The 17,362-nt window shown below is 47.1% G+C and overlaps 1 protein-coding gene across 2 annotated transcripts in view; it reads right to left on the reverse strand.

The window, feature by feature from the left end:
- Positions 1 to 12,371: 12,371 nt before the first annotated feature.
- The window catches only part of LOC144766955 (uncharacterized), a 225,145-nt gene continuing 220,154 nt past the window's right edge, over positions 12,372 to 17,362 (reverse strand). For both annotated transcript variants that reach the window (XM_078650639.1, XM_078650638.1), the window contains one exon: positions 12,372 to 12,567. In XM_078650639.1, the coding sequence (XP_078506765.1) occupies positions 12,553 to 12,567 (15 nt within the window). In that variant the 3' untranslated portion in view covers positions 12,372 to 12,552. The remainder of the gene's footprint in view (positions 12,568 to 17,362) is intronic.

The following is a 17,362-nucleotide window of genomic DNA, read 5'->3' on the forward strand; positions in this document are numbered from 1 at the left end:
GATAGAAAAGGTGCGTCGCTGACTGAACATTGGAGGACGATGAAACATGACATTAAAGATTTGAAATGATGCTGTTTAGAAACAGTAACCATCAATGCTAGAGGAGGTGACCTTAATCAAAAAAGGAAAAACGCGAGCAGTATTATATGTCAAGATTTAATAGTGTCTGGATGGGCCTTAATAGCAGAGAAGACTGGGAGCATATAGTATAGTGTTACATATAATCAACGTACTGCATTTTGTGATGTTCTCCTTTTTATAAACAGAGGTATACGTCACAATGAACTAAATAGTATAGAATGATGTATAACTTAACATATATATAACTCTCCTCTAGGGATGTTTACTTTCAACAGCTGCATAAACAGAAGTGAAGGAACATGTTCTTAATACCTTAATAAGATTAGGGATGTAATACACTATGTTGACAGCGAACATACGCTAGTCATAATATCTATTGAAATCAGTCCCCCATAAAACTGGCCTCTCTTATTTTCTCATAAAGAAATGAGAGTAGCACACCTGTGCAACAAAGTTCCACCAAATCATACAAAGAGGTGGACACTCCCTTTTTGTGTGAACGACTAAGAAGCGTTGCGAGATTATACGATCCAATAACGAGATGTAGACAGTAACTATATAAAAACCACTGGGTAACCAGAAAATATTATTGCAATAAATATTTGTCATTTTCGAGTTGCTCCCTATATTGTTTTAATGAAATCACTGACACACATCGCGAAAATTTAACTAGTGGAGTCTGACCACTTGTACACATAAATAAGCGAATTATCTACTCGCATTACTATACTTAATGTTAACCGAATAACGGCGTAAAGTTACTGTGATATAACAACTATCACGTGACCTGAAGCCGCCCTATTGTAAGGCGCCTTGCAACAACCAATGACTGCCATGTTTATATAAAAGTCGGGAGTTGGCGTCTTTCGCGAATTACTGATGCACACAGAACCCCCGTAACGCCGTTTTAACAGGAGCAGGGAGGCCGACTCGATGTGAGAAGGTAAGGAGAGTAGTGAGGGTTTGTGCATGAATACTATTCGTAACGAAAGCGCCCCTATTGAATTTAATTCGAGTTCAGTCCACTTTTAAAATTATATAAATAGCAATAAAGATATGTGTGGACGTAGCCGTGTAAAACCGTGATATCCTAGTATCCACAAAATAGGGACACGAGAGGGCTGTGGGCCAATGGGCGCGGTTGGGTTGTTTTTAAAAATTCAGACGTGTATAACTCTAACTCTGGGCCCTAGTCCACAAAAACCGAGCGAGCAGCCGGAAAGTATCTCTATAGATCTAACAGATAACCAATTAATAATACATGGTGAAAAGAAGCAATTCCATGCACATGCATTAGGGACAAATTAAATTATATAAATATTCTCTTTAAACAATTGCAGATATTAGCAGTTTCACTGATAAAATATACCCCCAGTATCAAGTAATAATATGTAAGATAGAAATGTTTTGAATTTAAATACAGGTTCTTTTACCATCAGAAATTGCCGAAATATTGGGAGGCCAACCCCCAGATCAGTAAAGTCGTCACGAAAAGCCAATTGAAAGTGCTGCGACAACAGCGATTTGCCATTTGAGTGTATCTTGGTGAGTGGAAGCACTATTCATATAAATATCAAAGAGACAAAAAGAGTTTAGACATTAAGTTAAATCGTATGTACTTGGTCTATTACTCAGGAATACGCATGTGGGTATAGAACCCGCTATCGGTGGCTCCTGCTAAAATAGCGTGAACCTGAAAGAAAACATTTGAAGGTATTTTATCTTTTTTTCAATCAGATAGATAGGATAACAATCAAGAATGAGGGTTAAACATCATCAATAGAGGCACCTTCAACTTTATCCATTATACAGATATTCGAACATCCAGACATATCTACAATACAGAAATTTGGATACCGTCTGAGTTCCGGTGTGCCCAAATCAGGGAACGGTTCTACTTACCTACCTCTGAGGAAATAATAAGCCTCAGATATCGAGGTAAGATAGCTCATACCCTACCGGTAGAGCGTATATAGATTAACATACTCATAGCATAGGGATCATACCTTGTGCTTTGTAAGAATAGAGCCCTACAGATTTTTTGATAATACCAATAAAATGACCTCCTAAGAGTATGATTTAGCAATAAGTTAATCTGCTCAGTGATCAACTGAATGTATCGAATCTGTGTGTAGTAAAACGAAAAGAAGCCAGCAGAGACTAGATAGTAGAAATAGCAATAAACACTTTATGTGGAAACATTAATAATGTGAAAATGTATTATATACATGAAATAGTAATTGTGTGTTTCCTTATAGAGACTGTCCTGAAGAAGGTTTTTAATTCGCTTTTCAACCGAAACGCCGCGTCGACACCTGTTCTCGATGAACATTTTAAATATCGCAGAATATTGTTTTTATATGTTTTTTATATAACATGTATTTCGTATTATGAATGTATGCATTTTATTACATTTAATTTGTATAAAAGGACGCTGACTGCAAGCGTCGCCCTACTGTACTTAAACCTCCTGAGGCGGAAGCCGGGAGCACGAACAGCTTATTTTAACATTTGAGTGTCACTTTATCTCTGCAAATTGTATTTTAAACTGTACCTGCGCTCTGTTGGGCACCGGTCACGCTCCTAATACACCCGGGCAGCGGATTTTAGCGCTGCCACGGGAGAAAGCTGAAATCTCCATTGCCGCCATCTCGCCAGTAAACTGGCCGCGCCCCTTTTTCGAAACAACACGCCCCCCACCGTCAGTATAAAAGGACGCTGACTGCAAGCGTCGCCCTACTGTACTTAAACCTCCTGAGGCGGAAGCCGGGAGCCCGAACAGCTTATTTTAACATTTGAGTGTCACTTTAGCTCTGTAAATTGTATTTTAAACTGTACCTGCGCTCTGTTGGGCACCGGTCACGCTCCTAATACACCTGGGCAGCGGATTTTAGCGCTGCCATGGGAGAAAGCTGAAATCTCCATTGCCGCCATCTCGCCAGTAAACTGGCCACGCCCCTTTTCCGAAACGACACGCCCCCCACCGTCAGTATAAAAGGACGCTGACTGCAAGCGTCGCCCTACTGTACTTAAACCTCCTGAGGCGGAAGCCGGGAGCCCGAACAGCTTATTTTAACATTTGAGTGTCACTTTAGCTCTGTAAATTGTATTTTAAACTGTACCTGTGCTCTGTTGGGCACTGGTCACGCTCCTAATACACCCGGGCAGCGGATTTTAGCGCTGCCACGGGAGAAAGCTGAAATCTCCATTGCCGCCATCTCGCCAGTAAACTGGCCACGCCCCTTTTTCGAAACGACACGCCCCCCACCATCAGTATAAAAGGATGCTGACTGCAAGCGTCGCCCTACAGTACTTAAACCTCCTGAGGTGGAAGCCGGGAGCACAAACAGCTTATTTTAACATTTGAGTGTCACCTTAGCTCTGTAAATTGTATTTTAAACTGTACCTGCGCTCTGTTGGGCACCGGTCACGCTCCTAATACACCCGGGCAGCGGATTTTAGCGCTGCTACGGGAGAACGCTGAAATCTCCATTGCCGCCATCTCGCCAGTAAACTGGCCACGCCCCTTTTTCGAAACGACACGCCCCCCACCATCTTCATTTCCGCATTAATTATGTGTATATTCCGGAAGTGCAGCGGACGAGCGCAGCGGGCGCGCCGTATGCGCGCCGAAGGCGCGCCAAAGGTAAGCCTGTCTGCGCCCGTCCGCGGCCGGTTGGGCCAAGGGGCTCCCCACTATGCCCAGACTGTCCAATACTCCTCTGCGCAACTCCGCAGCCTCCAAGGCCCATGGCCTTTAGATGGCCCTGTGATTTCACTCATCAGTAGACTGGGATTGACAGCTCCACGCCCCCTCCCTTCTCTCCCTCCCTCACCTTCCCTTCCCCCTCCCCCCCTGACCCATCTCCTGACCTCCCTGCTCCTTCTGTGCCTACTACCCTATCCGTTTATCTTCTCAACACCAGGTCAGCAGTCAAGCACTGTCTTGAACTTTTCGTCTTACTTGACTCGCACAAACCGGATCTCTTATTTCTTACAGAGACCTGGTTTTGTGACAACTCCCTCCCTTCCTTGTTAGCTGCCCTTACTGCCTCATACTACGCTCTGCGCTCCGACCGACCCTCCGGCAGATCGGGCGGCGGCGGCGCTCTGATTGCCCACAGAGAAATTTCCTTTCAGTCTCTAAGCTTTTCGCTCATTGGTTCATCAGATTTTTTAGTTGTCCGCTCACCGTCTTTCCGAGTCCCGCTCACCTGTTTGCTCATGTATCGTCCTCCCCAACCCTCTCAACATTTTCTCTCCGGCTTCCAAGATCTAATAGCCACTTTAGCAGTCAACAACTCCTCCATCTTGGTATTAGGAGATTTTAACTTTTGGCCCTCCGACCCCGCTGAATGCTCGACCTCCAAAGAATTCTCGGCTACCCTTCGCTCCCTCAACTTCAATTCCCATGTCCACGCCCCCACTCACATTCAGGGCCACATCCTCGATCAGATTTGGTCCCTCAACTGTCCCATAGCCTCTCTGTCCATCTCCCCCTGCACCTGGTCCGATCACTCCTTGATATCCTTCTCCCTACACCTTAGCCAAGTCACCAAGCCCCCTCTTCCTAAAAACATCTGGGCGCACTCTTGGAGCCAGGTGGATGTGGCCTCTTTGTCCGCCACACTCTCTGCATCCAGTCCGGACCTCGATGGACTGTCATCTTTCGCACAAGCCGACTCTATTAACTCCTGGCTCCTGTCAGGCTGCGACTCCGCCGCCCCCCTCAGACGGGTGTCCTCCAGACGCGCGAACGACGCGAACTGCTGGTTCAATTAGGAACTTAAGGCCTTAAAACTAACTGTGCGCCATGCAGAGCGAGCCTGGAGACGAGAGTACTGCCCCAGCCTCAAAACCCAGTATACCATTCTTTTGCCTCAATATAAAAAATCTATCTTGGCCACTAAGACGGCTTATTTCTCTACAAAAATCTTGGCTGCTGAAAATCAGCCTAGAGAAATCTTCTCCATTGTTCATGACCTCGCCTACTCTGACAGAGCTACCCTCAAACCCTCCCCTTCACAGAACTTGTGCGACTCCCTCAACATTTATTTTTTAGACAAAATCTCACACATCAAATCAAACATCCCTCCCCCTCTCCTTCCTTCGTCGACCCTCAATGTCCGCCAGTCGGAGAACGCCTTGTCTCCTTCCCCCTTCTGACAGAAGAGGCTTTCCTCTCCCTCCTCCCTTTGGTCAAATCAGGCTCCCCTCTAGACCCCTGTCCTGCCCACATCCTCAGGCACATCTATTTGGTTTGTGTGCAGCCCCCTCTTAAATTTCTCAACAGTTCTCTATCCCAGGGCATTTTTATTCAACCTCTCAAATCGGCCATCGTTGTCCCCATCCTCCAAAAACCGGGCGCTGACCCATCCGCTCTTGTCAACTACTGCCCCATCTCAATATTGCCCTTTCTGGGGAAGGTACTGGAGCACCATGTGACCAGAACACTCAGTACCTACGTGGAGGAGAACGGGGTGTTAGCCCCCCGTCAGGCTAGCTTCCGGCCTGCACACTCCACGGAGTCCGTGGTGCTATCGGTCCTTGACAACCTCAGAGAGGGCATGGACACTAACCACCCCCAGGTCTTGGTCCTCCTCGACCTCTCCGCCGCCTTCGACACAGTTGACTATTCCATCTTACTCTCTCGTGTCAGGGCGGCGGGGGTTGGAGGCTCGGCCTTGGTCTGGCTGTCCTCCTTCCTGAGGGACCGCACCCAGGCAGTGCGCCTGGGCGACTTCTCGGCAGACCTCCGGAAAGTACAATGTGGGGTCCCCCAAGGCTCCTACCTTTCCCCTCTTTTATTTAACTTGTATATTGCCCCTCTCATCTTTGCCCTTCAGCAAATGGAGGTCTCCTTTTATAACTATGCGAATGACCTTCAGCTTATTTTTACCTTGTCCCCATCCCCAGAGTCCATGGTAAAATTCCAGTCTGTTATTATCTTCATCCGGGACTGGATGAACTACAACCACCTGAAGCTAAACCCAGACAAAACAGAGCTGGTTTTGACAGGTGGTTGCTCCAGTCCCTGGACCTCTCTCTTCTGGCCCCCCTCCGTAGGTCCCCCCCCCGTCTCCATCTTCCTCTGTGAAAACACTTGGGATCAAGCTGAACGACCAACTCACTCTGCACTCCCAGGTTAGCCTAGTTGTGTCCTCTTCTTTTCTTTCACTCCGCACCATCCGCAAAGTTTCCCATTTCTTTTCCTTCCCTGCCTTAAAACTTATAGTCCTGGCGATGGTAAACTCTCGCCTAGATTATGGTAACACCTTATACTGTGGCATGCCGGCCTACAGCTTGCGTCGACTAGAGCTGGTCCAAAACCAGGCTGCCCGCCTGGTTTACAACCTGGCCAAATCTCACCACGTCACTCCGCTTCTCAAGTCCTTGCACTGGCTCCCCATCCGAGAGCGAGCTCAGTTCAAGATGGGATGTATCACTTTTCAGGCCCGGGCCGGCGCAGCCCCTGCGTTCATCTCCTCGGAAATCAAAGCCTACACCCCCGCCAGGGAACTGCGCTCATCTTCCCAACAATTGTTGACAGTTCCCCGCTTTAGGCGTAAAAAGTGGGGGGGGGGGCACGACATTTTTCACACTCTCCCCCGCCTTTTGGAACTCTCTCCCCGCCTGCCTCAGATCTTCCACTCAATGTGCACTCTTCCGAAAGGAGCTAAAAACTTTCCTTTTCTCACAAGCCTTCCCTTTATAAACTCCTTTCCCTTGCTTCTCTCCTGATCTTCCTGTCCCTCTAGGTTCAGTACACCACAGCCCCATGGAACCGCCAGGTGAACGTGCGCTTTGCAAATGCTTTAATCTCAAACTCAAACTCATGCATTTCTTTGGTCTTTGCTACTTGAGATAGAATTGCATAATTGTTGAATAAATATATATGCCGATTTTTAAAAAAAATTATTTTTTCTCTGCCTATAATTTTTCATATGTGGAATTCTGTATAACGCTATGATCAATATGCGATTATGAGTTGTTGGTACACAGTTGATAGATTCATAATAGGCCTTTGAGATATTTTTGAGGAAATTGGAGTCTCTGATTATTGTGAGATTGGTATTATTGCAAAAAATAGATTATGTATGGGCATCTGTGTGTATTTGAGACCATTTTTGTGGCTCCCGCAGGGACTTTTTGCGTCTTTTTGAATATTTTCCCCTGGTCCCAGACCCGAAACAGAAGGGGGCCTCCTTTACTTTTATTGATTATTAGAAATGGCCCTTTCTACAGTGTCACCCTCCAAACGTTTTTCCTTCCTCCTCCCATTTTTGCTAAATGTTTGCTGACTTTAGGATGCTGGACACTTTACAATTGCTAACCAAGGCTAAGGTGCATGTACTCTCTACTTAAAAAATGGTAACATTGGCTTATCCACAATTGGCATATTTAATTTACTCATAAGTTCCTAGTAATGTGAACTATATGTGGTCAGGGCCTGAACCTCTGGACCTGTGGATAGTCTGCCAGGAAAAAGGACTGCTGTTCTGTTACAAGAACTGACACTCTGCTGGACTGCTACTCTGCTGGACTCCTGCTTCGCTGTGCTGACCTGTTTACTGCTTCCCTCTTGACTGGGAATGAGAAGAACTAGACCTGCATCTCTTTAACCCAGCAGCAGAGTGACTCCAAGGGCTTGTTGGCTTGCCTCCTGATTGAAGTCTCTGGGACTTTAAAGACTACTATCCTTCCTACTACAACAACTGGACTCTGCAAGCTGCGAGTCTGCACTGCCAAGTGGTGCTACCTCAGTCCTGGACCCTTTGAAGAGGACTTTAGTGTTTGCTCACCGACACATTATCTGCTACATGAGCAGAATCAATGCATTTCTGTTGTTGCAGGAAGAGAACCGGCGCATCGTACTCTGGACAGCGCATCACCTTTGGAATTGTTGCTCTGGAACCAGCGAACCGCCGCCACTGCATGGAGAAGATTGGTGCACCACCTCTACTGTGTGGAGAACAGCTGGCGTATCACCTTTTGAACTGCTGCATCCAGGAATTGGCGCATCCTCTGATGCATTGCTGCTGTTGGGTGGATAAAATCACTGCATCTCCCTAACTGTGCAGGGAACACTGAGGCATTGCACAGCTGTAACCCTCATCTTTGTTGATGCGACCAGGATTAAGGTAATTTTGTTCTGTATGCCTCCCTGGTTCCCAGTATCCAGCCAATGCTTCATCATGGTCAGCCTGAACTGCTGACTTTGTCCGAGTCCACCGTGATCAGATGACCCACATAACCTTTTAATGCTTCTAAGTGCTATTTTGCAGTATATTCTGTAAAAGTTCATATCTCAAGTTCTAATTTTTGGATTTTGATGATTTTGGTCTTGTATTCACAAAATCAAGCTCTATCTTGCAAACAAGTTGTGGTATCTTTTCTGCTGTGTTTTCACTGTTGTACTGTTTGAAGTGTTGCACAGATACTTTACACATTGCCTCTTAATTTTAGCATGATTGATCTGAGCCAAGCTGGCAGATATTTAATATTTATTTTTTATAAAGTGTGATGTATGCCAGAAGGTGTCTTGGCACCAGTGACTTTAACCAGGAATGATCATCTTCATTTAATGTATTGCATTTACATGGTTCATGGAAAAAGCCATATTTTGAGCTGTTTCTGAAATATCACCAGGTTCATCTGCATCTTCTTGGAACATACAATAAAAATGTGTTCTTAAGCTATTCGAGCCTGACGCCGTAGAGTGTTTTGTGTGCTGTACAGTGTCTTAAATGCCACTCTGTTTTTTATAGGGAGCCAATGCAGCTCCTCCAGGGCATTTGAGACTGGTTCAATGTTTTTGAGAAGATCACACTGCATTCTGAACTCTCTGCAGTTTCAAGCCTAATACAGGGCATTGCAGTAATTTAATCTTGATAGGACAAGAAAGATGACCACTGTCTTTTGTAAATCTTTTGGGATAAAGGGCAATATTTTCCAGAGGATTTGTAACTGGTGAAACCAAATAGGTGTACGTTTATTTGATTGTTCCCTAAACAAGAGTTTGGGATCAAAAAAGTATTTGGAGATTTTTCACTTTGGCTACTGAAATCGAGAGAAGTCCCAGCATCTCTGGCCACCAAGTATCATTCCAAAAGGAGGTATTCCTCCCAAAGAGAAGAACATTGGTTTTGGAAAGTGGGTTATCAGTAGTGGCAAATATGCATCTACCACTCACAATAAGACCACTAGCACAATCAAGGGCTCAGGACAGGTCTCAATAAATTATTCCTATGCTCAACCCTGGGTAGCTTGACTGTGAGCAGGCAGGCTTAACTTAGGAGCCAAGTATCTAAAGCATTCAAAAACACAAATGCAGTAAATGATTAAGACACAACACGCAATAAAAATCCCACAGTTTATAAAATAAGAAAATGTTATTATCTTTAAAATGACACCAAAATGACAAAAATCCCATTTAGGGAACCTGAAATATAAATTTTGAAAGATGCAGAGCACTGCAGCCAGAATCGTCCTAGGCATCCCTCGACAAGAACACATCTCTCAACACCTGTGATACCTCCACAGGCTCCCGGTTGAGAAGAGAGTAACCTTTAAGATACTCACCCACACCTACAAATGCCTCCACAACACCGGACCCCAATTGCTCAACTAAAGTACCCAAGAGAAACCGCCAATCCGCTGACCTCACCAAAACCCCACGCATCTGCAGAGCCAGAATGGGTAGAGTCTTGTTGTACATCATGGTCAAGACCTTAATCGAGCTCCCAATCAACATCAGATGCGCCCCCTCTCTGCACATCTTCAGGAGGAGCCTCAAGACCTGGCTCTTCTACAGACCGGAGCTGCTTAACCTCTCCAGCGCCTTGAGACCCTAGCGGGTGAGTAACGCGCGTTATGATTCTCAGATTCATTGATTGATTGATAGCACTATTAGCACTTTGAAACCTGTAGCACCACTTTGGGACATCCGGTAGCGATTGACCGGGAAAAGGTCAAAGTTTCAGGTGAACCGCAATGAAGCCCTGCTCAGACACCCCTCACAGAAAATTCTTTCAGACTTAGAAATGTTTCTGGAGCTTTTGTCACCGGGGTCACTGGATGCACTAAACCAGCATGGACTAGATGAGTGTTCATCGTCTTGCTTTCCAGGGAGCTCCTGGTCAAATTCTGGAAGTAGGACCTCCGGAGCTTTTCAGTGGGATGAACTAGGAGGTCAGGCCAGCTCACGGGTAAATGTGACAGGCTTAGCTCTCTAGATTGAGCCGGTCCCCTTAAGGAGCTTTTTTCAAATAGTTGCTCCAAACTTCTCCAAACATCTGGAACTTTTTCCTGAAATTCCTCTTGAGGGTCCAAATAAAGTGTCACTAACGTTTTTACATTTATTAATATTAATGTTATTGTTAACAGAATTTCAAAGCGTGGAATTTGCACTGAATTTATATTGAAGTGAAATGAACCGGACATGTCTAAGTTTACCACATAAGAAAAGAAGGAAACCCTTAGAGCCCTCGAAAGAACAACCATGCTTTAAAAGGTGTCTAATATGTTAAAGCAGGTAATATATGGCCAGGCGCGGCCAGTTCGGTAAGAGCGGAGGGGCGGGTGCGGAGCAGGACAGGGACGGGGTAAGTCAACAGACGACGGAATAGTTATTTTATTTTCCATATCTTGTCGTCTTTCGACTTCACCCCGCCATGCTTTACCTGCCCCACTGCTCTTACCTGAATCGGCCATGCCTGTGTAGGGCATGTCATTAGGAACAATATTGCTCACTTCATAAAATTCGTATTTTATAACAACATGTATGTTTGTGCAAACGGTTATTTCAGCTTACACATTAGCTCATAAGACGTACTTGAAAAAAAACCTGTGTGTGACTACCTAAATGTACATCATGGACAGATAACATAACATAACATGTGATGGTTAAAGCTCACGCTGAACCCGAAGGGCATCTCGGAGCTGATTGGCAGGTGTGTACTGATACCTACATTCCAACTGGGCTTGCTTCATCACCTGCTGCATGTTTGCCTTTCAATAACAATTTGTTTCAGGGTTCTTCGTCTTTTCTTACTTTGCAAGCAGACATATTAGTAAGTGGCGGGATTGATAATGCAGTATCATTGCACAGTTGGTAATAGCTCATTGTGCTCAAATTTTAGCCTCTGCCCTTTGGAATTCCCACAACTGCTTTATGTTCACGTTCAATGCGTGTAGCACGTCACTTTTAATGTAAAAATGTAACATTAGATTTTAATATTATTTGCAATGGTGGTTTCATCCTAGTTTGTTTCTGTGCCCACCTGTGCTGTTCTCTAGTTGTAAAAGGCATTTTAAAGTTGGTGGTTTTGTTTTCAAGTTATTGTTCAGCATATTTTTACAACTCATTTTACTCTTCTCTGTTCTAACTCATTGTCCTTTGTTTTTTCCACTGGTAATAGCTGGATGTTTAGATGTTCTCAACAATAAAATACCAGTGTAAATGCTTTAATCTTGCTGTTTACAGAGAGATACCTTAGCCAGTGCCTATCAGGTAGTTGCTATATCCGTGCACATTGTTTGAAAGTACCTTGTCATCATATGGTGAGCTACATTTAGTCAGTATCACAATTGGCATATTCGTATGCACCCTGTGTGAATCTCTTGACTGTAGATACAAAATCCTTGATTTGAATAACATGACTTCGAAGGGAGTGTGTGTGGTTATTGTTTGTTTTCTTGCAAGTGCTTTCTCACACTTTACATTGTACAGAAACAATTTAACCGGTGTCTCTCTTAAGCTTTGTTGTGTTACTGCACTCATGCTAAAAAAGGCCCCTTTTGGTTTTCGAGTCACTTTATTTTGTCATTAATATATCTGCTATACGCCCAAGAGCACTTTGTGAAGCACTTCACTTTTAGAGCTAAAACATGTTCGTTTTATTTTGCAGTTGTTCTTACAAGACTTTAATTAGCTAATTCATTAATAAAAACAATGTGAAGGCCTGACCCATTGGCTATGCAATGATGGGTAAATGTGTTGCCTGGTATGCATTTGGCTCTGGTTCTCATCACTGGCTGTATTTGTATTTCATGACCAGAAAGGCCTTTGGTGATTATAACTATATCAGTAGAGCTGAACTTGGAAGAATAAATCGCGACCTCCAGAGTGAAGAGGGCTGTGGAAATATGATTTGTTGATCCTTTCTAGGCACTGATAGCAATATTTAACAGAGGTTAGAGACAAATCCACAGCCCACTCTCAAGTGAAGTCTCTGCCTGCTAAATCTATCTCTCAGAGATTTAATAAATGATGGAGACGAGTCTGGAACTGTGATGCTCTTTCTACTTTATTGTTAAATCAACACAGGGACTGTAAAAATCACGTTAGGTTCCTAGAGAATAACATGTTGAGGAAGAAAAATGAAAGATGATCCCTTGTGTGGAAAGTTGGAAAGAAAGGCCTTCCAGCAATCAGCGTTGTTGCAGAATCCGCCATGTGTATTAAATTTCCTAGTAGAGGCCCCCCTGCAAGAGAAAAACAGGCAATACTGAATAACATACTCCTGGATAACTGAAAGGCAGACTCTCCATGCAGACCTCAGTAAAACTAACTGGTGCTGTGCCAGCATACTTCTTTGGGTATGGTGAGCCATCATAAGCTGCCATTGATTTTGCCCTGCATCAAGTTCTTGAGTTATACAAGGAATGACAGTTAAGAAAGCCATTTAATAGGATATCTCAGGAACAGTTGTAACAAAAAACAAACAAAACAAAGATGTGCCAGGGCCCTCCTCAGGAGGCCACTGAAGCTTGCCCCACCCATTGCCCCTGCCAGCCCAGCCAATGACAGGACCAACACAACCATCATACTCTAACAAAAGTGACAATTCAGATTATTTGTCTTGGGAAGCATGCATTAGCCCTTTAATGTATATTCTATTCAAAAACAACTTTTGTGTGCTTATCTTTAATTTAGACAAACAGCGCCACTATGTGGCTGACTTTTATAACTACAGGCATGGCAATAAAGTCCCTGTGCCGAGCACCAGAAACCGCCATCTCCAATTAAGCAATGCTCAGGGAATTAGTCCAGATTTGCGAGTTAGTATGTTACCAGGTTTCTTGATGGTTTAGATTGATAAATGTCTGGTAGTGGTGGTATGCATGCTGCATCAGGGCGATACCAAAGGGATAGTCCTTCAGTTCAATCTACAGTCCAGAGAATGCAGTCCTGTTAGTTAATGCCCGATTGCTTACCGGTAATCTTCATTACTCCGAGTTAGTCTTCCTCGCCACATGACTAATAAAGTGAGCTTCAGCTCCACACCAGAACCCTTCAAAGCAAAAAAACTCAGCCTCCCATGCCTCCCAACCCTTCCCAATATGGTCGACCCATAACACCCCATGACCACTATAAGAGGCGGGCCGGCCCAACCCCAAAGCCTGAAACTACCAAGCCCAAACATGAAGCCGATAGCCAGACAGGGAGGGCGGGATGGGAACTCAAGTGGCGAGAAAGACTAACTCGGAGTAATGAAGATTACCGGTAAGTAATCGGGGCATTACCTCCTCGTCAGTCTTCCTCGTCACATGACTAACAAAGTGAGCACATATCAAAGCCAAGCGGCTTCATGGAACCTCACAAGAAACCAACAGACCAGAAGGGGACGCCCACGAAAGGGGGCAAACACAACAGACCAACACGAGTGGAAGGACCACCCAAGAGAGAGGCAACCATGAGCAGGAAAAACCAGCCTGAGACCGAAAAACACCGGGAAGGCCGAAACCCCGGAGCCCAGAGACACAAAGTGCCACCAGGAAAGCAGCCCCAAGCAAAAGCCGAAGGAGGACAGAGAAAGGCAAGGGACCAGACCACACAGAGCCAAAGGCAACAGCAAAACAGGGCTCAGGAAGAGAGCAAGAGGGACCAAACACACCAGGACCGCCCAACGGACTGCCAAAAGCGAGAGGGGAGCAAAAGCCCAGTGGAACCGAATGAACCGAGGGCATCCCCACCACAGCGACCCAACAAAAAAGCCACAGCAGAAAGAGAGACGTAGTCCGACAAACACAGCAACATCGCAAGGTGACCATCACCCGCGAGAGAGCCAGAGCCACCAGAGGAACGGGGCAGCGGAACCAGACGAAAACAAACAGACCGGCAAGAACCGCAAAAATGGGAAAGGGGCACAGAAGAGAAACAGGTGGGGGAAACACCCCTGCCACTCAAAGGACCCCCGGAAGGGACCGTGACCCCAAGGAGAGCCGAAGAGACCCGGCCACCAAGGAAACCCAACCACAAAAAGCGGAAAACCCACATGTCCGCCCACGCTTACGGAAGGAAGGGAAATGCAGCACGGCAGCCCAAGACCATCCCGCACAGGGACCAAGCAAACCGTCCCAGGAACGTACCACAAGAAGGAAGCGAGACGCTGAAGGGAGCACCCAGGCAGCCATAGAGGCAGCCAGCCAACAACCAGGCCCCGCACAGCCTAGCAATGAAGAACCGATGGAACAAGAGCGCACAGGGAGAAAAAAAACCACAGGCAGAAGCACACCAAAAGCTTGACGGACAGAGGGAAGGGCGAAAAAGGAGCCCGAGCCACGTCAAGACTCCCAGGGAGCCACCCGAGCCAACGGGACCCGGGACCCCAACACCAGGGACAAAAAACGAGGACACAACCCACACCTGAAGTGCAGGGCACTGTCCGGGAGCTGGGAAACAGGAGCCCCAGCACCCCCAGACACCCAACAGCACAGCTGGACACAAAAACCAGCAAGGAAAAAAGAAAGCAGGGACAGGACACAAAACCTGCGCACACATAGGCAAAACGGCAACCAAAGAGCAACAGGGCCCAAACAACCACCGCAGCAGCAGATGCCGATGGAGAGGCACCCAGGAGAGCACCACCAACAGGACAAAAGCACCGGCCAGGCTAAGCAAGCCCAGGATCCCCGGAAGAAAATGGACCCCAGGAAGGCGCAAAGCCGGGAGCCCGGACGAGAAGGCCAAAGAGCCAACACCGGGGACTCAAAGGAAGCAGACCGCACAAGACGCTCCCACGAGAACTCCCAACCAGGCACTAAAGAGGCCCGACCCACAAATCACCCAATGAGAACCGATGAGAACATGAGTATCCAGGGTGGAACGGCCAGAGCCAAAAACGACCCAGGCAAGGACAGCACCAATGGGCCAAAAAGCCAACAGTGGCGAACCCCGAAAACACCCAGGAGCTCTAGGCAGGGGACAAACCCACCAGAAAGGCAACAAACAAGCCCCAGCAAGGCAAGGGTAAAAAACAGAGAAGCCAAGGAAAGGCGAACGGAAGCCAGAAGGGAAAACCGCCCACAGGGAAATCCACCGACCCAGTACAGATCGGGAACCCAAGCATGCCCCCCAGGGAAAAAAATATATATATCCAACACCCGGGAAGGAGGCACCCAGCCGCACCAGGAGACAGAGCGGGAAGGACCCGGGGAAAAAAGAACCAAGGATGGGCCAGAGGCACTGAGACCAACAGGAAGGGGAGGATCCGCAAAGGACAGACAGGGGCGAAAACACCGCCAGTCAACAAGACCCAAACCACGACCAGAGGAAGGCCCCACCAAGGCAGACAACCCCAACCAGAAAACCCATGAACAGGACCCAGAGGAAAAGGATCAGCGAAACCGCCAAAAGCGACCCTGCAATAAAAAGGAAGAATGCACACCCCACCAGAGGCGGGCGGCGAACCCCCGGTCCGACCAGGCAGGCACCACCCAAAGGAAGCAGAGCAACCAAAGGGCCATAGCCCCAAGGGCAGCGTAACCCCGGAAGAGAAGGACCAAAGACCCGACCCCCAGGGGGTGAGGAGAAGCATGGTGACAGCAGGAAGCCGTCAGGAAAAAGGGCGCAAGAGCCGCCCACCGAGACAGGGAGCAGGAAAAGGAGGGAGTGGCTAAGCCGCGCACCCCGACAAGACAAGGAGAGCCCTCCAGGAGCAGAAACAGCCAGCAAGAAAACTGATGCAGCCCAGAGACGGATGGACAGGCCCCAACAGCAGTAAGCCCACATCAGACATGCCGTAGCCCACAGCTTCTGGAAAACCCCGGAAGACGGTCAACAAGGAACCAACCGGGACCGACCCCGCACAAAAACAGTGGGGACAGGAGTCCACAGGACAAAAGGACCACAGGCCCAAAGCCCGAAAGGCAATACAGCAAACCACGAAGCAGAGGCCTCACAACCCAATGCCACAGGCGCCGAATTACAAGTAATCTAAAAATGTACCACCTGTGGAAACTATGACAGCATTGGCAGGATTCGAACCCCGGCCTGTTAGGGCAGGCACCACCAAAGTTACAAGACTTACCTTCGAGCTATAGCTCCATGGTCCCAAGCCAAATCAAGGAACCCTGCGAAAAAGCAGAGAGAACAACCCAATGGGATACGCTGAGGACATAGAAGAAACCAAAGTGAGGAAGCACAGGGAAGGCCCCAATGCAAAGCCATGCAGAGCATGGAAGGGCAGATGATTGACTCCTCAACGCCGGATCCAAGGAAACAGAAACTGCAACATCAAAACAGATAGATATGACCAGCAGGGAATAAGAGAAATGCAACCAAAGCAGTATGTGGAGGACTAATCGCCAAATCCGGAAACCGGTCCTACGCCCTGCGCCATGAAGCAGGCCTGTTACCACCAGAAAATAAGGAGGAAACCAATAACCAAGCGAGTACGGTACCCCCAGAATCGCACCTGACAGCGGCAAAAACGGGACAGGATTAGAAGAGCCAAGCCGAAGCGAGAACTCCCAACAGGCTACGGACACATACATCAGGGAGGCAGTCACGGAGTACAAGGGAGCTGCCCAGATGTACAGGAAGCTGAGCGCCCTAGCCGAGACACGAACCAGGAACCACAGCACGGAGGCCGTTCGCGCAAGCCGGAAGGCCTACCTTGAGAACAGAGAAGCACAAATGCGTGCGAGTAAGACACCACACCAAAGGCATACACAAAGGAAAACTTCGGATCGAAGGCAACCCTAACACCGCACACAAAGTAAGGATACATGTCAGGCCACAAGTTGCACGCCGGTGAGAAACGGGAAAGAAAGCAGGTCCGCATGGGAGCGAGCCCAACAGAGGCAACGGCAGAAGAGAGTGGCCCCGGCTGAACGGACCGGAGGGGGGAGTGGGGCACCGCGCGGAAAAGGGCGGCATCGGCAGAGGCAGGGGGAATTAGAAAGCCCTAAACTGAAACAAGCTCAGCCTGTACTGGATTAGCCCTAGGGCATACTAGAACCTGAGGGCAAAATCCAGTAACTCCAGTTTGAGATG

Source organism: Lissotriton helveticus, chromosome 7 (genome assembly GCF_964261635.1).
Source record: "Lissotriton helveticus chromosome 7, aLisHel1.1, whole genome shotgun sequence".
Taxonomy (NCBI): Eukaryota; Metazoa; Chordata; class Amphibia; order Caudata; family Salamandridae; genus Lissotriton; species Lissotriton helveticus.